General features: G+C 34.1%; 1 protein-coding gene across 3 annotated transcripts in view; it reads right to left on the minus strand.

Annotated features, from left to right (window-relative positions):
- LOC140747441 (multiple C2 and transmembrane domain-containing protein) overlaps positions 1-26342 on the minus strand; it is an 86465-nt gene that overhangs the window by 31271 nt on the left and 28852 nt on the right. For 2 of the 3 annotated variants that reach the window (XM_073079896.1, XM_073079895.1), the window contains exon 2: positions 5163-5295. In XM_073079896.1, the coding sequence (XP_072935997.1) occupies positions 5163-5295 (133 nt within the window). Of the gene's footprint in view, positions 1-5162; positions 5296-20236; positions 20507-26342 lie in introns of those variants that run through there. The other variant, XM_073079897.1, reaches the window with a different exon arrangement.

Below are 26342 nucleotides of genomic sequence, written 5' to 3' on the forward strand. Positions count from 1 at the left end.
ACAAAATACAAAAAAGGATTGTAAAGGATGTGTGAAGTTCACCAATTTGAACGTCAGCGTAATAACTTTAACTCACTGTATACCTAAGTAGACTCGTGCCCAGCTGTGGGACAGTAATAGATTGACAGCGAAGCATGAACGAAATGATTTCCGACAATCTTTTACATTTTCTTTTTTGAATTCTTGACAAATAAAAACATTTTTAGAGAAAATTTACGAATAAATAACTAATACTGCGTAATTTACATAATAAATAAATAATTATTTCAAATATTTTAGGGAGATTTTAGCACGGAGACGTGGCAAAACTTTTTTACGAAACTATTTCGATTCTCCAAACAGTACCCTGTTTGGAGAATCGAAATAGTATTTTCTTGTTAGGAGTGAGTAATCTTTACTAATATATGGCTGAAGTCTGATTATACGGATGAATTGTAATAGTAGTACTTAGTATTTTTGCACGTACTATATTAGATGCCAACCAACATATGGTTGCCTTTATTTTCAGTGGTTGCAACTTGTAACTATCAGTGGACATTCTTGTAAATAACTTCATGTTGAATGATAATGCGATGTACATAAAGACAGGGACATTAAACTTTAACTTTCAAATTAGATCATAGACTAGAACACTCAAAATATTATTGCTGCTTTAAAACAGAAATAGCCAAGTGGTTGTGGTACTGTCGCCGCAGTAAAACAACAAATATTTTGCCATCTTTAAAATTACATTATCATCATCGATATTCATAATAAATTCGCTGCTTTGTAATGATATTTTATTTGTATGTTTGTCAGACCTTTACAGACGTCATTAAAGAAAGGTCAAAAGTCGTTACGAGAAACAAATCTTTTGCTAAACCACAAACAAGTTTTTTGCTAATCGAAGGCGGCCAACAATTTAAATATTTCGGGATGATTTGCATTCAATACTTTAAAATGCAACAGAGAAAGATGGGGCAACAAAAAGGATCAAAGTTCATTTTTGTTTTGAGCTCAGGTTAACATTTGAATTCTGAGCATGTTATTTTTTGTATTCTCATAGTGTAGCATTTACTGATATAAGAAACAATACTCGTATTTGCTTTATCAAAACTTTGAGGAAAAGTTAGATGTAGTCACTTTGATGTCCGAAAATTATTGTACGTTAAAGATTACAAAACTTTTCAAAATTATTCTGGAACCGGCCACAGATTGGTTTCCACGCCTGAGGGCTTAGATTTTTTTATGTAATACAGGAGTAGCAGACGAGCATGCAGTCCAACTGATGGTAAGTGGCTACTGCCGCCCATGGACATCTGTAGTCAACCCCGGATAGGATTAGATATTCCTACCTGAGGTCCGCCACAGATGAGCCGCTACTTCTGAGGACTAAGCTGGAACGTCTCGGAAAAGTATCTCCCTTACTACATCCTTCAAACCAGAACACAGGCAGAAATATGTGTGGCGGGGTGGTACCGCCGTAGTCGACCGTTCTACCACCTTCAATTAGATGGTAACGAGGGTCGCTTCATGACCATCTAATTGAAGGTGGTAGAATAGGTAGAATATATGGTCGCATCTAACATGTATGTCAGCCGATATGCACAATTGCACAATGCACATCCTTCATACGAATTGATTCACCCTAGGAATGAGTACGGCGGTGATACCTCCCGATACTGGCTCTACCATGCCAACATGCTTGCTTGTTCAGTTCTTTACTTACACAGTAGAGTTCAAAGTTTTCAAATAGTGAAGTATTTCAATATTTAGTGAAATCAACATTGGAATAAAAGAAAATAAACCCACCTTAAAACTAGAATCCAAGTAAAATCACATCTCGCACAACTACTAAAATTAAATTTTATCTCACAATCAGAATTGCTATTTTACGTCATTAATTAAAAACACCGTAGGATATAACATTTTTTCCGCTAACCTATGAAACCATATTTGAATCCGTGATGCTTGTCAGTGAATCGCATTTTGTAATTCCGGTTAAGCATTAATGACCGTAACCAAGTAATTTAGGATATAACCTATTTATAGAGGTTAATTTTTTCTACATATATTTTTTTCTTCTTTTAATTATCTTAAATATTAAATGTATTGTGCGCCGCCTTTATATTTTCTGCACATCCTTAAGGTTGACTGGTAGAAAATGCTACTTAGCATTAAGTCCGCCTATTGTACCACTTGTTTTTATTGGTCTATAAAGTGTAATAAAAAAAATAAAAAAAAATTAACGTAAAAGCTTAATTTGATATACTGATAGGTAGGGAAGGATGTGTAATTATTGTCCCTATAGTCCCGGGATAAGTATCGTCTATGGTATCCTCTGCCTGTCGTGAGAGGCGACTAAATAGGGGCCTTCCGAGGTTGCGGGCGGCTAGAGTGGGACCTCGAATCGACCAGCAAGCAACCCCGGGAAGGAAGGCGGTATGTGTGGTCGCATACCGTCGTAACACCAGGTATGTGGGAGGAGCGTAAGTTGCTCCCCCCAGGGCAGAGCCTGATAGGGCATCGCGCTGGGAGGACTACGGTTGTGTTCCGCCGGAGATACCGGAGTTCTCACTAAGCGATGAGGACGGCCACCGGGGCGTTTTAGTGCGTTAAATTCCACATAACGGCGTCGGGTACCTTTTGACGGTTTCCTCCTCGTGAACAAACAAAGGACGTGTAATTTTAGAAGATTTGTACGTCAGTCGAAAATATATTTTGAAACTTTATAAAGATTGAAGTCATTTAAGGAAAAAGATCAGAGTGAACTCAACTGTTATTGTAAAGTTTTGAAAGTAAATTCTGCGCAATGTTAAAATTAGTCATTCAAACCAGAAAAGATTTGTGACGAGTTTTGGATAAAGTTTATTTATTTGTTATATTCACTTCAAAAGATTGTTACTTAACTTCAAAAATAAATTTATTATGTCTATTTTAAGATTTTTATTTTCTTGTTGAAATTGGGTAAATTATTTGATAAATGAAAAAAAGAACTCTTAACTTTGATTAAAATGTTTTGCATGGAAACCTAAGTAAATGGAAACATCTCATATTACTCTCTACTTAACCATCTCCTTCAAAACATTACATCAGAAATTATGTTTTATGTATTGTGTCATAGTCACTAATTATGAAATTGTCCTCGGCCAGTCAGTTCATAAAATTTCGTATTTGACGGGCTGAATTCAGGTAGAGTCCTCGCCAAACTACTAGTCCGCTCTGAAGTTGTTGCGAGCAGGTGTAGTCATACAATTTGTTGAGGCGACGCGATTCATTTCTAAATTCAGAGCGGACTAGCAGTTTTACGCGGACTATAGCTAGTTGAACGGCACTGTTTAGTAAAAAGGCTAGGCTGTTAATTGAACGGCTTATTAAGCTACCTGGCTGCGACAACTTTACCACTTGCATATAACCTTAAAAATAACTGTGTTTTACAAGGTGACGCTCACACTACCAGCTTTCAGAGTGTATTGAACTCATAAGGTGGTTTTAGTAGCTAAATAATGTCTTTGTCAATTATTATTTACCAGATAGGTAAAATATGATACAACTGAAATATATAAAAGGCCAGCGCGTAATTATTAGAATTAATTATACATAAATATGTTTATTTTTATTACGTGTTGCTTATTTACCAATTAAGTCTACAGGTCATGCCAAGTCCTAATTAAGATATATCTCCATCAGATAACCTTGGACCTCCTGCGAAAGTCGTTATAAATGGTTACATACAAACAGACAGACAGTAAACAAAATTTGCATCGTAATTATTTCTTTGTATCATTCAATTCAGCACTTGAGCCTTCATTCATCATCCTCATCAACCCATTATTGTCATATAGCTGGGCACGGCCCTCATCTTATAATGAGAAGGGTTTAATTAAGTGTAGTTACTCCCGTTATGTGAAGGAAAACATCGTGAGGAAACTTGCATACCTGAGAGTTTTATAAAAAAAAAAATCTTAAAAGTATGTGAAGTCTACCAATACGCACTTGGCCAGCGCGGTGGACTATGGCCTAATCCTTCTCATTCTGAGAGGGGACCCGTGCCCAGCAGTGGGACAGTAATGGGTTGATGATGATGATGATGACTCTCGTTATAATATAAATAATCTTTCCATTTGTTCCAAGATCATAATTTAACAAGTCTCGTAGATACTAGAAATTGTCAAAATTTATAAATTGTAAATGTTAACTTGCACAGAATACGCTAAGCATAAATTAGTCGTAGCTTCATTAAAATGTATATAAACGCGAAATTTAATAATATAGTAGGTACATACTACATAGATTTCATAAATATGATAATTACCAAAATTGTATATGAACTCAGATTCTTATAGTAGGTACATAAATTTCATTAATATGATAATTACATTAATTACTCCATAATGTCATTAATTTATCAAACCAAAGTTGGTGGACATTGGACTTCACTATTTATGAAGCATCACGAACTTCCTGGATGCAGCTATGTCCTTGACTATTTCCTGAACGAGTTCGTTTTTACCGTGACTCGTATCAAATGAGTCAATTGTGTGTAAAATCAAATCAAATCATTTTTTTTAATTCAAAATAGGTTCTTTACAGAGCACTTTTTGAATGTCAATACAACTACCACCACTTCACAAGGTGTTTCGTTATGGAGAAGAAGTGCCTAGGAGCTAGTAAATAAGATTACTATTAGTACTAGTTGCTGACCTAGTTTCACCAAATCCGATCCATTTTTAGAAGTATAAAAAAAAATCAAAATAATAGAACCGATCTTTGTATCATTAAAAACTGAATAATAATTTACATATAAGCTGGTAAGGTACATAGTATGTACTTCTTACTACTTCTGACGGCGGCGCTTATGATGACAGATTATTTCGTGATCCAGCGATCTAAAAACCGTGGAGCAATATATTGAAAATACAGTAATTTTCAAGCGCCTACTTCCGAAGTATCAGCCGATCACAGATCCTGAGAACTACTCGTAAGATGGGCAATGAAGATAGTCAGCTCCATCAGAACGCAAGAATTGCTTTATGTTAAAAAATAAATATAGCGGGGGTGCTACCATCGAATCATACTGGCTCTACCGTATCTTAATAATCCTATTAAGTACTTCTAATCTATATTAATATATGAAAAGAAAGAAAAGATGTAAATTTAGTTAGAAACAAAGAGATGTTTACCTTCTGAAGTTTCTTGCCGTGATCTCGCAGGATAGTGAGCCCACTGCCAATACGGTCCATGAGTTCAGTTGGGACTGCTAGTGCTGTGGGCGACATTGGGTCCATCGCCAGACCGTCCGGGATAGGTAAGGACCTGGGAACATAAAGAAAATTCGAATACAGACGTTCACAAACACAACAGCGTCGTACGAGCGTGTTTACTACGCGTTTGTTAAGAATACATTGATGGGGCGATCTGCTAAAAACTTGCAAACTATTATAAAGATTCAGCTAGGATATGTATTTTCTCGATAAGTCGATACTTATTAAAATACTAGACGTTTAAATAAATAGTATCTCATATATAAAATTCTCGTGTCACAATGTTAGTTACCGTTTTCCTCCGAAACGGTTTTACCGATTTTCACCAAATTTTATATTCAGTAGGTCTGAGAATCGGCTACTATCTATTTTGCATCCCCCTAAGTGATAAGGGTTGTTCACCTTTAATTTTTTTTTTATTTATATGGCGACACAATGGCGGTTGCCGGGTCAGCTAGTTATATATATTTAAAAACAATATGTTGACCAATGGTAAATAGGTTTGTACAAATATCCTCTTACCCCAAACGCATAGACCGTCTCCGTCCCGTCGCGGATAAAAAATAAAAAAAAAACTTAAATATACCAAACAACTACGTAAAAATTAGTAGATACCCAATTATTATAATTCTGCGAATTTCACTTGGGAAATTTAACCAATACTCACTATATTAATCGTATGTGAAAATACATCACTCTATACATATATTTTTTTGTAATATAGGAGTAGCTAACGAGCATACAGTCCACCTGATGGTAAGTGGTTACTGCCACCCATGGACATCTGTAATCAACCCCAGATAGGATTAGATATTCCTACCGGAGGTCGGCCACAGATGCGCCGCTACCCCTGAGGACTAAGCTGGAACCCTCGGAAAAGTCTGTCTCCCATACCACACCCGTCAAACCGAAACACAACAGCGCCTAACACTGCTGTTATTAGTTAGAAATAGGTGTGGCAGTGGTGCCGCCGGGGTCGAACCACAACGGGTTCTACCACCTTCTATATTCATACGTAAAGAAAAGCCTCCCTTAAGCATATTGCGGGCACGGAGAGATAATAAGTTCATAAAGTCCCTCAGGGATAAAGATAAAGTTTATGTATAATAAGTAAATATACAGCTTTTACCTAAATATGGCGCCACTATTCTAAACCTCATTTTTCATCGTGTTTCAAATAATTTGAAAATTAATACAGATGCGAATATATACGAGTATAAGTAGGTATATAAGGTATTTAAAAGATAAAAAGCTGTTTCGAATAATGTACCATATTAGAAATAAAATGTTATCTTTTTCATTCATATTATTGCTTCGATGAATCTCAAGTTTAGTTTTTTGTAATAACTGTCAAATTTCATATTATTCATTATTTAATATTTCATTTTATTCATTAAATTTAAGTCACGTGCACTGGAAACATTGCTTTTAAATTAAACAAGTTTTATATAATGTCAATGGTTCAAATAGCAGACAGCATGGTGCTCGTAAATAGCAAGTCGCCAATTAAACGTAAAGCAATGACCTAGGTTTTAGGGTCGTCTTAAATCCATTACTTTGCCACTGGACACTGTAGGACGTACTCCTCTCGTGAACAAAAAAAAAATAAAAATCAAAAAAAAGGTACTCCTCTTCTCAGAGGACCCCTGCCTCTTAGTCTGCTAAGAGGCAGTGGCGTGTTTTAATGGGCAATGTATCAAAATTAGTTGCCCTCCCCCTAAAATGATTGCTTTTTTACTTATTTTTGAAGTATACTATAACACGTTTTTATGATGTGTTTTCGTGAGCCCTGTCAGGATTATTTTCAGGGAAATGCACGCCGTTTGGGTCGTAGCGCGTATACTAATCGAAATAGGCGATCGCTGGAGGCCCGGGGCGGAAAGTTGTATCGGTATTATATTTATACACATTTCACAGATTGTTTGTTTCGCTGATAAATACACATTTCAAAGATTTTTCGCCTATGTACTTTTCGGGCTATGGGGCTGCAAGTCAAGTGTGTTTTCTTGGTAAATGCGGCCTAAAAGAACACATGGGGCACCTGTCGCACGAGAGCCCCTTGCGCTTTCTACATTTTAAGTTCGGAAGTACTTTTTACTACTACTTCACACAAGATTACTGCTATATACGATTATTATTTAAAATTTTAAATGCGTGGTTACAAAATATTTATATTTTTTTGTCAGCTTGTACGTAAATTGTCAAGATCATGTAAATAAGAAAATTAAGAAAAAATGTCAATTTGCGTTAAAATTCATACTTTGTGCCTAAATCTAGCATTAAATAGTCATGTTTGTAGTCAAGGCAAAAAAAATGTCGTATCGAGTCAAAGTTCGTTGTAGGCTTGTTGCTGCTTCTTTTTGCGTTGCCTACTGACTTTTTTTGCGTTGACTACTGCGTTGCCTGTGACTTCGTAGACTAACGTAACATAGTACAAAAGTCTATTTTATCAATATCACTTTAGGGGTTGATTTTACAAAAAGGTCAAAGAATTGTTAGATTGTTAAAGGTCGACATATTATAGGCAAATGAAAATAAAATAGTACATATAACTTAAAGATCAATGAGAACAAATTAAATGTGTGGATCGTGTTGTCTACAGAAACGTGGATATAAAATCGGCAATTTTGTTTTAATTTTTTTTCATAAGACTAAAAAAAAATCTGTTATCATCAGAAAAACATGTGTCTGAGAAATTACACATAGATGAACGTTAAGATTAGTATATAATTCGTGAGATCATGAGAGATTAAATCTTTGAGGTTTGCCTCAAAATCGTAGTTTATTAATTAGGCTAAAACAAGTAGGAGGAGTCGCGTAATGGAGGATTACTATACCTACACAAAAACGACGGCTCTAGTGAAGGAGCTGTAAGACGGATATTTATTTACGGTTGAGCTCGTAAAAAACTTAATATCCGGTTCTAATGATGTTTCTTAACTCAATTTAAACATGTATAATGGAAAGATAAGAGTAATAAGTGTCTTGAATAAAGCTGTTCTTTAATTATAATTAGGTTTTGCTTGATGTGGGGTGGTCGACTTTATTGTAAGATTATTGTAATGAAGTTCCTTTAATCTTAAGATCCTTGAATATTAGAAATTGTCACGTAAGGAAATAGTGTTCTGCCACTCCATGCGATTTTCTTTCTTTTTCCCTCCATCTCTCTCTATCTGTTATATACAGTTAATGAATATGTGCGTTTGAGCTTTAAGATTAGAGTAGACGACCATAACCACAATACTCTACCCTTACCATGAGTTTTTACGTTTTGACAAATATGACTGTTTTGGTATTTGTTTACGTATTTGCCCATACTATTTCCAATCAGCGCCCCTAGCGGATTTTATTAGAACTATAGTGTCAGTAACGTAACATTTAATGTTTAATGTCTAAATTGACAAAATGGCGCTTTATGTTTTGTCTGTCCTTTTTTGCGAACATGAGACAAAAAGACTTGAGCACTTACTTATTGTTACGTTTACTCAGTCTACTAAGCAAACGGAACAGAATAATGGATTGAGTAAACGTAACGTTAAATTGTGGGATGTTTTGAAAACTCATGCTAAGTGTACTGAACGCGTAGAAACGTTAAAACTATTTTCATTTGTCATGCGTTTTTTATCGTAATTCGTGCTTGAGTTTTGACACGTCATGATGTTTTATTATTGCAAATTTTGCAATGAAGATTATAGAGCTTCGTTCCGGTCGGGTAACTCCGGACCGCATGCGTACCTATATTTTTTCTCAATACTTGGAACTAGTAAAACAGACATTGCATAAGGTCTTATTGTACGGAAATCAGCTCGTGGAAAAAACCGTCTCGAAGTCGTGCGTGATCTTGGAAAAATATGTAACGAGTTTTACTAACCTTTACTTGCCACTTTGCGGTATCTTAATTAAAATCTATACTTTTATTAATTATATCTAAATTAAGTGTTTAATTAAGCATGGTTAAGCGCTAGGGTCAACTCATATTTCTAACCTTTGCAATTTACTCACTATGATTTGTATAAAGAAACTAGCTGACCCGGCAAACGATGTTTTGCCATATAAATAACTAGCTGACCCGGCAAACTTTGTACCGCCTCAAAATCTATTTATCAAATATATTTCATGTAAAATATAGCCTATGTTACTCGTGGATAATGTAGCTTTCGAATGGTGAAAGAATTTTTAAAATCGGTCCAGTAGTTTTTGAGCCTATTCATTACAACCAAACAAACAAACAAAGTTTTCCTCTTTATAATATTAGTGTAGAAAAAACTGTTAAGAGTGATCAACCCTTATCACTTAGGACTATGAAAAATAGATAGTAGCGGATTCTCAGACCTACTGAATATGCATAAAAAATTTGGTGAAAATCGGTAAAGCCGTTTCGGAGGAGTACGGTAACTAATATTGTGACACGAGAATTTTATTTATAAGATTAAATCGAAGTCCTAGTTTGGAATCTTACAATATGCATTCTTTTGACTCTATTCATAATTTCACAATGTGAGAAAAGAAAAACCTTTTCTAAATTCATTATCTGTACAGACTAATTTTGGAAACATCTGAGCCAATTTTTAAAGGATTTTCACGTGGACTAGACAGATTTTAGCACTATATTATAACCCTGAAATATTTTAGGTTCTTGAGTAATTATAACAAAATTCTATACGAGGCAAGCGGAAGTTAGTCTACAGGTTTAATAAGACCATTAATTAAGTACAACTAAAAATAGGTTTTATCTGCGAAATAATTATTACACAAATTCCGCATATTAATCATTATATGTTTCACTATTATTTCAATAGGTACCTAATCCTTACTAATATAAATCCGAAAGTAACTCTGTCTGTCTGTCTGGCTGTCTCTTCTTCACGCCTAAACCACTGAGCCGATTTTAATAAAATGTTGTACAAAGATAGTCTGAGATCCGAGTTTTTATCCCGGAAATCTCACGGGAACTAGCGATCTAAGATCGATTAATCGGAGAATCGATCTTTTGGACCAAAAATTCGATTATTTTCATATCATATCATAATCGATCATTTCATATCATAATCGATATTATGTCATATTATTTTTTTAAACGCGGGCGAAGCCGCGGGCAAAAACTAGTTAAGTAATATGTAAGTCATTTACGTTTGGCAAATTTGTATTCTGTCTTGAAGGGTGTGGTAAGTAACACTTATACGAGGTATCCAACTTAGTCCATAGGGGCAGCGAGGCATCTGTGGCTGACCTCAGGTAGGACTCCAAGCCGTGATAGAATTTGTTAGCGATATCTACGGGAAGCAGTTACCAATTATTATCATGCAGTGGACTTCATGCTCACTTGCTTCTACGTTTCCATAAAAATATAATTAAGTTGTTTGGCTTCAGATCCACTTATTAATCCAAGTTTGATCTGAGTCCGCTTATTGATTACTGCTATATTATTATTTTAATTCTTATGACACCATATGCGTAATAGTTAACTTAGCATATTCGTAGCATATATTCTGAAGTAGTTTTGACAAACTAACAACATTATGATTTTTTCTTAACGAGGGGAAACCTTCAAAAGATACCCGGCGACGGGAGCCACGCCGGATTATGTCGGATTTTTACCGCACTAAAACCCCCCCGATGGCTGTCCTCAACGCTTGTTGGAGAACTCCGGGATCTCCAACGGAACGCAACCGGAGTCCTCCAAGCGCGATGCCCCGATCGGGGCTCTTCCCACACCATTTAGTGTTCACGACGGTATGCGACCACACATACCGCCGTCCATCGAGGTCGCTTACTGGACGGTTCGTTCACTCTTGCCGCCCGGAACCCCGGCAGCCCCCTTTTAGTCGCCTCTAACGACAGGCGGGGGATACCATAGCCCTATTCTAGTCCCGGAACTACAGGGACAAGCCAGTGTTACCCCTGCCACACGCATAGAAAAGTTTGTCGGACTATAAGCTTTACATTTACGAGCTAACGCGTTCGAATAAGCGGGACGTCCGTGACCCCCGTGATTCGCGGGCTCGTAAGCTGTGACCTCTACGCGCTGTAACTTTCAAGTTCACTTACATCGCCTAGGTTGAGGTCGACATTCAAACGACATTAAGGAAAAACCCATTGGAGTAAGTGACGTTATCCTTTTATAAGTGAGTGTATAATGATGAAATATCGGTTCGAATAAAAATGGCGATATCATTTTGTGGTAGGTTACCTATTTATTTAGCTAAATTACCTCCTCGTTTCAAAATCTAGTTTTTAATGTAATGCTGTAGCCTTGATAAATGAAGTATTTTTGAAGTTGCACTTTAAGCGCGTTGAGATCATTTCTATATCTACTGACATTACCGACAGAATGACAACATGGAATTTATTCGTAAGCTTTAGTAAGCTTAATTTGTATTGTTATAGTTTTTTTTGCCGCCCATGGACATCTGTAATCAACCCCAGATAGGATTAGATATCCTACCTGAGTTCGGGCACAGATGCGCTGCTACCCCTGGGGACTAAGCTGTAACGTCTCGGAAAAGTCTGTCTCCCTTACCACACCCTTCAAACCGGAACATAGCAGCGCCTAACACTGCTGTTATTAGGTAGAAATAGGTGTGGCGGTGGTGCCGCCGGAGTCGAACCATAAAGGGTTCTACCACCTTCAAAAAAATAGTTAAAAAAACATGTGAGCCGTCACGGGACGCCTGGCAGATGTGAAACATCGACATTATTTTGTAAAAGTAATATGCAGAAAAGAACATATTGTGATAGGAACTAAATATGTCATAATGATAAAATAAAATATTACGATTTTTGCGCACGTTATGCGTCGCCACGCCAGAAATCGGTTTTACGTGCCGCTATAGATGTTTCACATCAAAAACTTTCGTGCGCTGCACGCCATCAGCTGATTTTGAAATACAATTCTGTCAGTCTTAATAAATTTATTCTCTGAGAAGAATGAAATTAAAATTAATTAATAATTTAAAAACATTGTATGCAATGAAATTTATGTGAATTTTAATCTACCAATATAGTAGATTTTACATTTGCTGGCGCTCAAAACACACCAAATATACGCGTGCTTAATGCACAGATAAATGCTAATAATGTTTATTTTAATAAAATAAAAGCGATATATGGGAAATTCTGTATCCTAATCTCTAAATTTTCTTCGATACCTGTGGCAAATAATAAAAAATATTACCATAAAATTTATATAGGATAGTATACGGTATTTTAAAATTTCTTTAATTGAATAAATTAACCTAAACATAATTTAATAAACAATCTTTGTATAGCCAGAAATTAATCCTCAAAAAGACCACGGTAAGATTCGAATCTTATATATAAAATTCGCATGTCACGATGTTAGTTACTTTACTCCTGCGAAACGGCTTTACTGATTTTCATCAAAATTTATATGCATATTCAGTAAGTCTGAGAATTGGCTACTATCTATTTTTCATATCTCTTAAGTGATAAGGGTTGTTCACCCTTAACATTTTTTTTATTTATATGGCAACACAATGTTTGCTGGGTCAGCTAGTACATAACATTTATAAAATGTACACAACTTTGCAATTAATGGTCGTGTGTAAAATAAAACTGAAAATAATAAACATAAATTAGTAAAGATACTTCGCCGCCTTGAAATTGAATGAAGCCACAAACGGCTTATTAGTAAGTTCGTTTTTTTAATTCTTGACAAATAAAAACATTTTTAGAGAAAATTTACAAATAAATAACTAATACTGCGTAATTTACATAATAAATAAATAATTATTTCAAATATTTTAGGGACATTTTAGCACGGAGACGTGGCAAAACTTTTTTACGCAACTATTTCAATTCTCAAAACTGGGTACATTTTCTTGTTAGGAGTGAGTAATCTTTACTAATCTATGATAATAAATATAAACAATTTTTAAATCGTATATTTTAAACCAGTCGATACATCTGTATAGATACATTCTTTCAAATTATATATTTATATAATAATAATTTATTTAGTTAAACTGTACTATAACATTTCTACGTAAACGATGTTCTAAAACTATTATCGACAGTTTTGGACATTTTTTACCTTCTGTTCCATTATTTCATTGTCTTTGACAAGCATGCGTATCAATGGGAAAACCACCATACGTCCCGTTTTTAACGGGACAGTCCCTTTTTTCGATGCTTCGTGCCGTTGTCTCCGAAATGAACCGTTGCCATTGTCAATTAAGTAACAGTAAATATTATAATTATGAAAAAAACATGGGGTGCTCCATTTATCAGTTTTCATAAAGCGCCCTACATTTTTTGCACAATTATACTATTTACTTTTCCTTAAATGATTCCTAGATTGAAAATTATTTTCTACTTTTTAGTTAATTTTATCATAAAATCGTGTTTTTTATTATTTTTAACTATATTTTTTCAAGTAAAAAGTATTTGACATAAAAAAATCGATGTCCCGTTTTGACTGAAGTAATCATTGGTCACTATATTCCATGGTCAATATTTACGTTTGCGTACACTTGAAACGCAAGGTCAAACACTAGTTGTCTTTTTTTATCACATTGTTCTAATAGCTCTGTCCCTTATAGAACATTTGTCTATGTAGTTAAAGGTAAGCGTCGCCACGCCAGAAATCTTTTTTACGTGCGGCTATAGATGTTTCACATCAAAAAGTTACCAATTAATAGTGATTATTGGAAAGATAATCGTGATTTTCATATTATTATGTTAAATTGGATATAGTGGACAAAAAATTACCTAAGTATCTAGTATTATTTGTAATAAAGCGCCACCTGTAGTTGAACATAAGAAATTTACCCACCCTGGGGCTACGAGTAGGTTACAATAACTGTTTTACTAATGTAGTACTAATAAAGACCATGCCTTATCGATAAACCCCAGAGCGAAAACATATTATACTCGTAGAAGGTTAACTTATTAATTTAAAATAAATATAGTGTTTTTTTTTTTGTTCACGAGGGGAACACCTACAAAAGGTACCCGATGCCTTGGGAGCGACACAGGGTTATGTGGGACTCTTACCGCACTAAACCCCCCCCTCCCCGGTGGCCGTCCTCAGCGCTGCGTAGAGAACTCCGGGATCTCCAAAGGAACGCAACCGGAGTCCTCTTAGCGCATTGCCCCGTCGGGCTCCGCCCAGGTGAGCTTATCGCTCACCGCACCGTCTGATGCGTACGACGGTATGCGACCACACATACTCAGTACTCGCTTCGGCAGTACATATACTAAAATTGGAACGATACAGAGAAGAAATATAGTGGTCTAAGATCCCGATATAAGACGACCTTCACCGAGCTGGTTAATGGATGAAACCTTTTTCATATCAAATTTAGTATGTCAAAAAGTAGGTACCACCTATATTGCAAATAGGTTGACTAAAAATTTCAGTCCAGATTTTTTTTTTCATAAATACTCGTATTTCACTGGTTTCGATAATACAAAAATGTCATACTAAAACAAAGTATGAAGAAGTAGGTACCTAACTTTTATGTAATTGTCGTTTATTTATTCATTCCAAATGGTTAAAATATACATTAGTAAAATATTTTTTCATAATAGTAGATTATATTAATAAAATTATTAAGGTCAATTGACGATTTCTATCAGAAAATATTCCGTTCGTAATTACATAGAATATTCTCGTAACGAATTCGAAAAAATCTACTGTTAAAGTCGAGTCGGATTTACGAAATTATGATTTTTGTGTTCTTTTTTTAAATATAATATGCATGCAGTCCACCTGATGGTAAGTGGCTACTGCCGCCCATGGACATCTGTAATCAACCCCAGATAGGATTAGATATCCTACCTGAGGTTGGCCACAGATGCGCCGCTACCCCTGAGGACGCCTTGGAAAATGTCTCCCTTACCATTTCCTTCAAACCAGAACACAGCGGCGCTTAACATTGCGGTTATGAGGCAGAAATAGGTATGGCGGTGGTGCCGCCGGAGTCGAACCACAAAGGGTTCTACCACCTTCAATGTGTGGTGAATCAATCCAACATGCTGTCAGTCCACTCATAAGCCTATATAGGTATTTAATGTGTTGGTGCAAGGCAGGGTCATATATTTGATACCATACCATACGAACTTAGCCATCGGGGGTAATCGGGACAATATTCCTACAGATATTAGCTATAGAAAGCCACAATAACAATAACAATATTTTTTGTGACTTCAGTAGTAGGTATAGATAACCCATTAAACAGTTTAGTTAGTTAGCATTGTTAGCTAGTATATCTGGCTTTACAGAAAGCGTTCCAGCCGCATGACTGGATTTTTATTCTAAAAGCATTTTATTGCCAACAAAATCAGTATTTGAAGCTAATAATAACTGTGTCATTCGTATGTTAATCTACTTAATAATGACGTAAAAGTGATATTTTAGTTTATCGATATAATTGTTTTGTTTTTAAGTAGATATTTTACTTCCAACATTATCTCGATATAGATATGTAACTCAAAAAAATAGGATTAACACATTAAGATATGTATTTCCTAGAATTAAGTTAATATCAGTTAAAATAGTAATTAGAGTGATAATAGTAATGGAGATCTTATCTAAATACTATACTATCTACTTCTTAGATATTCTATGAAAAGTATAAGGAATTGAAAATTATTAGATTGCGGATGCTAATGTTTTTCAAGCGTACTTTTTTCTCTCCTATAGCCATAGATAAGTATAGATATCTCACTGCCTTGTAATTGAAGGAAGCAATTAAATGGCTTAAATGGCTGACAATGTGTTATCCATTTAAGCCATTTAATGGCTGACACATTGACACATTGTCAGCCATTTAATGGCTGTTATGATGTAATTTACGCGAAACATTTCCGACATGTGCAGTTAAGTGGAGCAAAAACACAAAATTGAAGAAAAAGTGCGGAGAAATATCGTTTTATTCGTAAATGCTCTAAAAACTACATTTTTTAATATTTTTCAAACATAAAAATTCAAATAACGTCACAATTTCAATTGTCAAAACTGGATACATTTTCTTGTTAGGAGTGAGTAGGTAATCTTTAGTAATCTATGCCTATAGCCCAAACTTATCATAATTATGATAACGGATCTAATATAATTATGATACGTTTCGACAAAATTGTGAGAGCGACATAGGCTTTACCTCTGTGTTTACATATACATACTGTCAGACTTTACTCGTATGTGCTTCCTTTATCAAACTTTACACAGCATCCATAAATAATTTAAGATATAAACAAAAGTTCAAGTTTGCCTAGTAGTATAGGTACATTATTAGCTTAGACCGACAAACTGATACCGACTCACGGGACGGAATGCAAACGTTACCGGCTTGATGCGCTGAAGTTTCCAGGTTCGATTCTAGGCCATGTAGGCGTCTAAATAATGAATAAAGATCTCCGTTCTACGTTTAAGTTTAAGACATAGATTAGTAAAGATACTTCGCCGCCTTGAAATTGAATGAAGCCACAAAAGGCTGATTTGTCCGTTTTTTTTTAATTCTTGACAAATAAAAAACATTTTTAAAGAAAATTTACGAATAATTAGTTAATACTGCGTAATTTACAAAATAAATAAATAAGTATTTAAAATATTTTAGGGACATTTTAGCACGGAGACGTGGCAAAACTTTTTTACGCAACTATTTCAATTCTCAAAACTGGTTACATTTTCTTGTTAGGAGTGAGTAATCTTTACTATGGTATAAGATTAGATTTTAAGTTAAGTTTAAGTCTAAGTTCTAATTTATTTATTTCCATGGCTAATGTCTATGGGGAATTCTATTATGGGGTTATGAATAGAAAGCTTCAGTAACTCAACATCTCATACGTTGTTTATAGATATTGTGTTTTGATATCTTACTATATTGAAGGTGGTAGAACCCTATGTGGTTCGACTCACCTTGTTCTACCCAATAACAGCAGCGTTAGGCGCTGCTGTGTTCCGGTTTGAAGGGTGTGGTAAGGGAGACAGATCCAGCTTAGTCCTCAGGGGTAGCGGCGCATCTGTGGCCGACCTCAGGTAGGAATATCTAATCCTATCTGGAGTTGATTACAGATGGGCCAGATCGGCAACCATGGGCGGCAGTAGCCACTTACCATCAGGTGGACTACATGCTCGTCTGCTACTCTTATATCATAATATATATATATGAAAACATATCCATCAGCTTGGAAAAATTCGGTCATTTCAAAATTACAAACACAAACCCATTTATTAAAATTAATCTTAAAACTCTCTTCACCTAGGTATGAACCGTAGACGGTCCCGTTAAGTGATAATATACCTACTTTCCTAGCTACAGTTCGTAGTAGATTTTGTGGTAGATCTTTACGTCAATGCATTACCAGTTCGTTATTCTGTAATTTGAAGGTATTCAACTGTAAATATTCCATTCTAATATCGTTAATACACTCACAAACAATACATATTTTTTGCCAATTTAACCCACAAACTTTGGCTTATGCACCTATATAAGTATTTGTCATGTTCTGTCACAAATTCGTAGAACATTTCTTTTATAATTAGGTATCAGTTAAATTTGTATTTAAGCAGCTACAAGTGTCTTTTTACATTTTTATTGGTAAATATATCTTTTAAACATTTTTGGTATTTGTTTTTAATAGGCTTTCGCGACTCCTCGCTACGTCTAACAGAGGTGATGCGAGCTCCAGGGAGTCGCGACCCACACTGTAAAATATTATTTGATCATTACCACAACATAAGTATAGATCCTTATACTGTGTCATTACATTATAACGAGTAAATAAGTTGTTGGTAATTATTGAACCACTTAATAAGTTACTAAAGTAGGTATTCAAGTCAATATGTTGATTTTTTCGATAATAATTGATTGATCTTGAAATTAATTGGTATTTATATCTTGGCAATGGATATAGGCGCTGTGTAAGGATAAAAATGGGATTGCGGCCCCAAGTGCCAACTACGAGAGGACATTTTGCGCCTTCCGGGAAGCTTTCCATTGCTTCCGACTTAAATATGCTTAACAATATTTTGAGGCAATAATTATACAAAAAAATCTGAAAAAATGAGATAGTTACAATAAATATTTTTATCATGGTCTTCAATAAGTATTTGGAAAATTATATGGACAAGGAAATGTTTATAATGCGCAAAGATTTATTTAAGAGTAAAAATTAATTAATTTTCAATACAGTAATTGATTAGATAATTAATTATCTGCCAATGCCAAAGAAATTAAGCTGATAACGGTTTATGATTTTAGTGTTACAGATCGAATCAGTAGCTTTACAATTACCATTATAATTTTTGAGCATCTTTGCTGTTTCTAAACCTTTTTATTTTTCATATCATTAAGTTTTAATCAAAAAATTGGGTTTAGGTGTTTACAAATGTTATTTACTTAATAAAATAGTATAAACATTTCATATTGTCAGCGATGCCACACTTTAAATGATATTTAAGAAATTTTAACGCATATGTTTTTATCATTAGGCTATTCACGCAAATAACTGCACAAAACAAATATATAAGAACCTACACAAGTTATAGTGTATAATTGCATATATCACTTTAAATGAATTAGGTGACCATATTTATTCGTTAAAATAATCATGCATAATATTGTTTACTACTAAAAGTTTATTCGAACCTATTTAATTAATTATCAATCTGTGTTATTATTGATAATAATTACGTTTATTTGTTTCAATCCATAAAGTAAATAAAATCGCACTGATTATTTATTCACGTTTGTCGTCATTAGGAATCGTTTAATAACGATCGATCGAATCGCAAAAGGAGGACATTACCACAAAGATTTCATATTATTATTATTATTATTATGAAAGAAATCACCTAATTATTGCCATTAACACTTTTAGATACCATGAAGTTATTTTTAAATTTTGGTTTTTATTTTCTTAAGAAACAATTAAAGAATTTTTAAATAAATATATTTTTATGGCCTTTTGTGATGGCCCTCCCTAAGAAAAAGTTTTATTAATACTCTAAGTTGTATGTTTATTAAACAAGCACATTGAATTTGAATACCTAATCCTTATAATACATCACAATTGTTGCTATTGTTTTTTCGGCAAAATATTACATAATATATCTCAGATCGTTACTTTAATCTAATAATAATGTAAAATTAGTTTTTATTAACAAGTGGTATTATAATTATTTAGCTACACAATCCTGAGTGGTGCTTGGCAGTCCAGCTAATGTCTGTTCTAATCACAACCGTGTAAATATCGTAAATAATACATTACCGTAAATATGTGGTTAAGTGATTACATCTTCCCAAGTTTATGCGTATACTTACGAAGGACAGTTATTTTGCTCGGAGACCTCGTTATTATCTATAGTTAATGTGTCTGTCTGTACGTTTAGCGCATCCTTGTTATTGAAACTATTACTTTCTGTCAACTCGAATATTGGGCCAGAATTAAATTTATCGATATTTTTAATTTTCACCCCATTTTCTGTTTTTGAGAGCACTCGCGCGAATGAATGGACATCTTCCGTTACAACTGTTGTGATTGTCGATTCCGACAATGTGTGAATATTCGTATCATTTACAAAATTATTAATTTCACATTCTATCGACGTCGATGACTCCCTACGCTCTAAGTAAGACTTGCTTCTAAACGAATTTTTATTTTTAAATGGCATTCCTAATTATTTATTACACCACCTAATTTATTCCACGTTATTTTTAAAGCACATGTTTTATCACTTAGTCGTATGTTAATTTCCACGCAGACTTCACTAATTGCACCAATAAATATCTTATTTGTCACTTGAAAATATTAAACTTTATTCGTTTCAGAAGTAACGTATTCTTATTTGAAATGCTATTGTATATAATATAACGTCAATCTTCACTAACGTCGATCGAACTAAATCGGCGATTAGTCAAGGCCGGTTCGACCTTATAATAAATCGGCTGTGACATTAGGAAACGATGGCACTTTAATTGACGAAACGTAGGAAAATCATTAAAAAACGATTAAACGGACGCACATACCTCTCTGCGATGGACACGGTTGGTGCGGCGGTACGCAACTAACTGAGCCGAGTTCACGACTCATTCGTCAGGGAAATCCACCTTGCGATTTAACATCTTTGTTTTCGTCTCACAGTAATGTATTCACACAGACATATCGTATTTACATTTTTATATCGAAGCGATCACAAATATCAAACGCACAACACCAATAAGCACCGAATTAAAACTAACAACAAACTAACATGCATGTCTATTTAAAATACGAAATCCGTCTGCCCGCAACGTTAGTTCGCACCTTATGCTTTATACACACACATTAATTGAAATTGGACCGTAAAGTGACCGCATAAATTACCAATAGCAACGTCATTCAACAATAATGAGGCGTTACTGTAAATTGAGAAACACTTACAGGTCCTGCAATAATGTTCATTGGCTTTTAACTAGATTCAAGAAAAAATAAGGAAACTAACAATAATGATAGGAAAATAAACATTCAACTCACTATAAAAAGTGTCACTAATACACAAGAACTGATTGATATTACTTTGTTACGAATACGAATTTACTTGGCTTAAGTACAATGTAATTATTGAAATGTCCACCGATGTTATGATGCGTGGGATCTTTTGAATGATATAATATGTGTACGGATAATGTCGTTATTATGTAACAAAGATTAAAAATTAACGACTATTTGTATGACTTATCATTCCTAAATCAAATTAATGATAAGGTCGTGTCTTATCATCTTGCGATCTAAAGTTATTAATAATTAAGTAATTGTTATCGTCGTTAATAAGAAGCTTGGATATTAACGATATCACATTTTTATAACGTTACATTAAAGTAATAAGTGACTCATTTGATACTACAGTTTAAAAACAGATGCGGGTAGGTGAAGTGGGGACGACACCTTAGCGGCGCTCGAATTAACAGAGAGCGACATTCTGGTCGGAGACTTCAGCAAGAACAGTCGAATAACGGAGATACTTGTGTAGTTATAATACTTCTAATCACTAGTGTGAACTTACTTACGTATAGTTATTATATAGTTACTCTGTACCTTTTATGTGACTATAAGATTACACGCCTTCAAGACCTTCAAGATGACTATTATTTAATATCAGAAGTGCAAGAATCCAGCTCGCAATCATGAACGGCGATTCGTAAGTACGAACATCCTTGACACAGGACTAAAAACCGTGAGTTAAAACATTATTTTGTCATATGTGAGTTCAATCTCGGTAATAAGTAAAAATGAAGGTAGATAAATGTCTTTGATGTAAGGGCAAAGTATTTGAATGGATAGATTGAGACTAGTATGTTGAAAACAAGATATAATTGATTAATATAATTATTGTTGCTATTATAATTGGAGGCTCAATTTAAAAAAATATATATGTAGTACAATTGTGCATACCGATAATTCTTAATACTGGAACGAATTGTCCTAATTGTTACATAAATTAACTAATAATTAAATGATAAGTTAATACCCTCTGAAAACAATATTCTTAAATTTTGTGAACAAACTTTACTCTTCTCAAATTACTTGTTAACATTATAAACTGAAGAGTTTACTTCAAAATAAGTTCATTTTCTGTGAAAGTGTCTAAAAAAAAATTTTGCAAAGCAGTGCTTGTGGTAACTCTGATCATTTGGCTATAGTCTGTGGTGTGAAAAGTAAATCCTAATTGGTCTAAAGGTACACCTACTTATGAAATATATATAAATACACCAACTTATGAACATATTTTAAGGGTCTTTATTCTTAAATGTCAGGCTGTATAGATATAGAGAGGCATATATGGGAACCTAATGGTTGTTAATATAGGCTAATGTACGCCATAAATTGCATACAGATTAGATTTGTATTTATTTTTGATAACTTTTAATGTTGAATCAACTGGATTTACGTATATGCGTTTGTTATTATTGTATGGAAGGGACTATGCGGTAACAACAAAGGCAGTTACAGAGTACAGTATACCTACTTGATATAACTGACACGTTTATTAGGTTGCAAAATTTTGATTATTCATAATTGTACAGAAATGTATAATATCTACGTGGTAAATATTTAACTGGCTGCAAATAAGTGTCACGACCACCGTATTGAGTGGCTGATTGTACCCACGAGGGAAATGGTCAATGAGTTTAAGGTTTTATGTTTATATGGATATAAATTGGCTTTATTTAAAAATAAACTGGCATTCACATCTACATTGTTCACATTTTCATTTTATAGATCAATGAAAGTTTCCTTTTGATTTCATATACTTGATACGTATTTGTTATGAAAGAAGCAAGGAGTACGTCGCCAAATTTGAGCTTTCCATCAATTCTAGGCGATCTCGCGCAGTACTGTGTACTACTGTGTTTTGACACCCATAAAGTAGAAATGCACATCAGTTAATGATCTATAAGAAAACTGAGAAACTTATACGCTGCGGTCTTTGGAATATTATATTTAAAAAAAAAAGTCTCCCATTCTACTTCTGACTGACTCACTTATACAGAATATTAGATGTCTGTTTTAAATTAATTATGCAACGCTTCGTTTTGTATTAATATTTCATTACATCTCTTAATTTGAAAACTTTAAATTTGAATTTGAATTTGAAACATTACACGTCCTTTTTGTTTGAAAATTGGGCACTATCAAATACTGGTAAATGAAGTTTTGTACCTTAAACGTTGAGACGCTTAGACTATCGATATTATCAATAATGTGAGCCACTTACGAAATGATAAACGGGATCCACTTTGTATGAGATTCAGAATAAATAATTTTAAGTAAAATAATAATAATAATAATAATAAATTGATGCTTTTATAACTTGAGCTTAGTTCTATTTACAAGTAACAGAAATTAAGTTATTATACGTATTAAGTGAGAAACGGTCACTGAAGCCTACATAAATTTAGATAGTCTCTTGTATACCATATTTAAAATGAGTCTTGCCTGCGACTTTGTTCATGTGGATTCAGAATATAATTTGAATTGCATTTTTAAAACGAGTCTTGCTGCGACTTTGTTCATGTGGATTCAAAATATAATGTGAATTATACAATGCCGTCTGTCAAGATCACGGAGTACGTTGGTAATTTGGAATACTCCATTACCTGGTCATATAATGTTTAAAAAAATGTATACTTTTGACATCAACTTCGTAGTTTCGGTTTTAATGCATTTTCAAACATACAAACCGACAGACAAAAATTTTTCTTTTTCAAATATATTCGATGTAAACACGTGAAGATTTCATTCTTATTATAGGTATATCATAGCCAAATGAATAATAATGTTGTTTAATAATATAATCAAATAAAAGCATAGGTACATTTCGATGGGATTTTCTTATACAATAAATTACTTGTCATATAAATTTAATACGGTTCACAATTGCGTCATGTCTAGGTTTTCTCTATAGAAACATCGAGCGTCTCCTTGAGAGTGTTGGTTGTAAATGATACATATTATATTAATATAATATATACAGATATTACGCACTAATATAATTTTTATTACAAACTATATAAAAGTCAGGTGAAGCCGAGGCGTTTGAAATATATATAATAAATATGAATTGTTCGGTAATAAGGTGCATCATAAGATAGTTTGACTAACTGTTTGTTTGGCTGGCTGGTATAAAATCATGATCAACTTTAAAATACCTTTTTCAGGTCATAGAAATTTTAGGTTGTGATTGATAAGGAGCCACATGTTATGTAAAACAGTTATAGTTTTAAATCTGACGATCCTGATGAGACAAAATTAGAATTGGACAAGATTATTAAAATCATGTCATGTCATAAGTATTCAGACACAAATAAGTATAGTTAAATAATGGCCGGTTTCTGAAGTCATTTTTCTTGGTAGGTAGTTTACGAGTATGTATTCAATAACACTATCCGTTTGATAACTACGAAAAAAAAATCCGCTTCCGAGGAACACAATGTAAGACAAGCTCTGTTTATACTCCGTTTAGATTAACGGACCATTTTAATGTGTTTATTCTTTGCATAACATTATTTGATATTTAAAAAAAAACGACGTTTTACGTAAAGTCTAGCAAATCTTTCTTAGTATAATGCAGGGGTTCCCAAAGTGTGCGCCGCGGCGCCCTGGTGCGCCGTAGAAAGTAAAGAGGGGCGCCGTGAGTCGATCCTCTAATCATTGGACACCACAAATATTGACGTATTGGTCATCGATTCAAAATGAAATCCAAATTTAACATCCAAAGCATTAAACATTTTCATTCCGTTTGCAACATCATATCTATGTGAAGCTGGGTTTTCAGATGTGATAAAGAACAAATATCAATGTGGAGCAAGAAATGAGAATAGCAGTGTCAAGTGATATTCCCCGCTTTGAAAAACTGCGAGGAGATCACTTAGCTCACCCTTCACATTGATTTGACTGAATAAATATCGTATTTTATTTTTGTTATCCTCAAGTCTTTCTTGTTGTTTTCCGTTTAAATTATTTTATAATAACGTATTGTACAATTTCATATTGTGGTGTTTTAAATTCGTTTCGAAAAACCTAGAAATAGGTAACTACAATAATAGTAGTTACCTATTTCTTTCGACTGTCTTCTTCAAATAGTTAGCTAGGACAGGGCACAGGGCGCCGTGAAAGAATATTAAACTTGTAACTGCGCCGCGGGTTACAAAAGATTGGGAACCCCTGGTATAATGCATAACTTTTACAATAAAATAGCCCAAACCATAATTTCCTTATGGGAATCTTAATTTAAAACTTTTGGTGAAATAAAAAGTTAAGTAGTTAAGCTTATTGCACAATTGACAAGTATGTCCCTGACGTGAACGCATGGGTCCGTTAAGCTTTGTTAATTAAATTTTGAAATTCATGTAATAGTATGTATTATTATAACTGAATATAAATTCAATTTAATGTAATAAAATTTCTTTCTGACTTTCAAGTGGGTTATGTAGCCATACTTTGAAAGAAATAATTTGAATTTGTGATAAATAACGTAAAAAAAATGGGTTCATACAACTTATTACGTGTTATATTGTGTGAAATTCATGGTTTACCATTATTTAGTCTTTAACTTTGATATCATTCATTTCAAATATTCACGATATTTTATTATTTTGATACTGCTTCATCAGTTGATAAAAGACGTACGTTGGAAAGGCAACTATTTGTATAAAATAACATTGTAATAATTAAAAGAAGTACTAAGTAGTAATAAAATAATGTTATAATAGTATTTTGAGTCGCACAGATTCATTTAGTGGCCAACTATAGATCTATCTATCTATCAGTATAACAGTTATTGAACAGGTTGTTGAGCATTCCGAAATGGACTAATAAGATAAACGTCGTTATTCTGATGCGTAACTTTATCGAATCAATAGTTGTTGGAGATTTAACTATTGGACTTAGAATCCAGGCATAAGTAAAGTGGGCAGCTAGATGTTGTCATTACTGTTGGTGTAGGAAACTTTGTGGTTTGATTTTTATTTATCTGGAGTTAAGATGGATTAGTGCAGATGCCTCGGGCAGTGTGATGTTCACGAGTGTCTCTTGGTGATGCATATGGTTGGGTTGACCCAAGGCATCGAGTACCTTGAAGACATTAAGTGAATATTGCATTTTTGGAGTAAATTTGAGTTGAGCACTGGCCGAATGTTATCGTAAACAAGGTACAAAAACTGCGGTGATACATGACGTAGAGTGATCCTATATGAACATCACCTAGTTATAACCGTGTTTTTTATTATTTAACAATGGTCTAATGCATTCGCTTCAATAACTGTCGCGCATATGACATTTATGTAAAGAGTCCTTATGAACTATGCCTGCAACAGAAATCCGTGGTGAACACTGTTGGGGCAGATTTATAACCTAAGTAATACACAACTAGTGTGATTCTATATGAACATCACCTAGTTTAAGCCTTGGTTCGGATCAACAGTTCGGGCCTTTTACATGCGAGTCGGTATTGCAAGAAAATGCGTATAGTTTAAGCCATGTTTTTGATAAACAGTTCGGGCCTCTTACGTGCGAGTCGGTATTACAAGAAAATGTGTAACTCTCCTGGACTTAGGCATTAAACAACTGGTTTTCTTTTGCAGCTCTTGCATC

This window comes from Epargyreus clarus, unplaced genomic scaffold (genome assembly GCF_041222505.1).
Source record: "Epargyreus clarus isolate Ecla_fem2 unplaced genomic scaffold, WU_Ecla_fem_2.2 ptg000014l, whole genome shotgun sequence".
In the NCBI taxonomy this organism is placed as follows: Eukaryota; Metazoa; Arthropoda; class Insecta; order Lepidoptera; family Hesperiidae; genus Epargyreus; species Epargyreus clarus.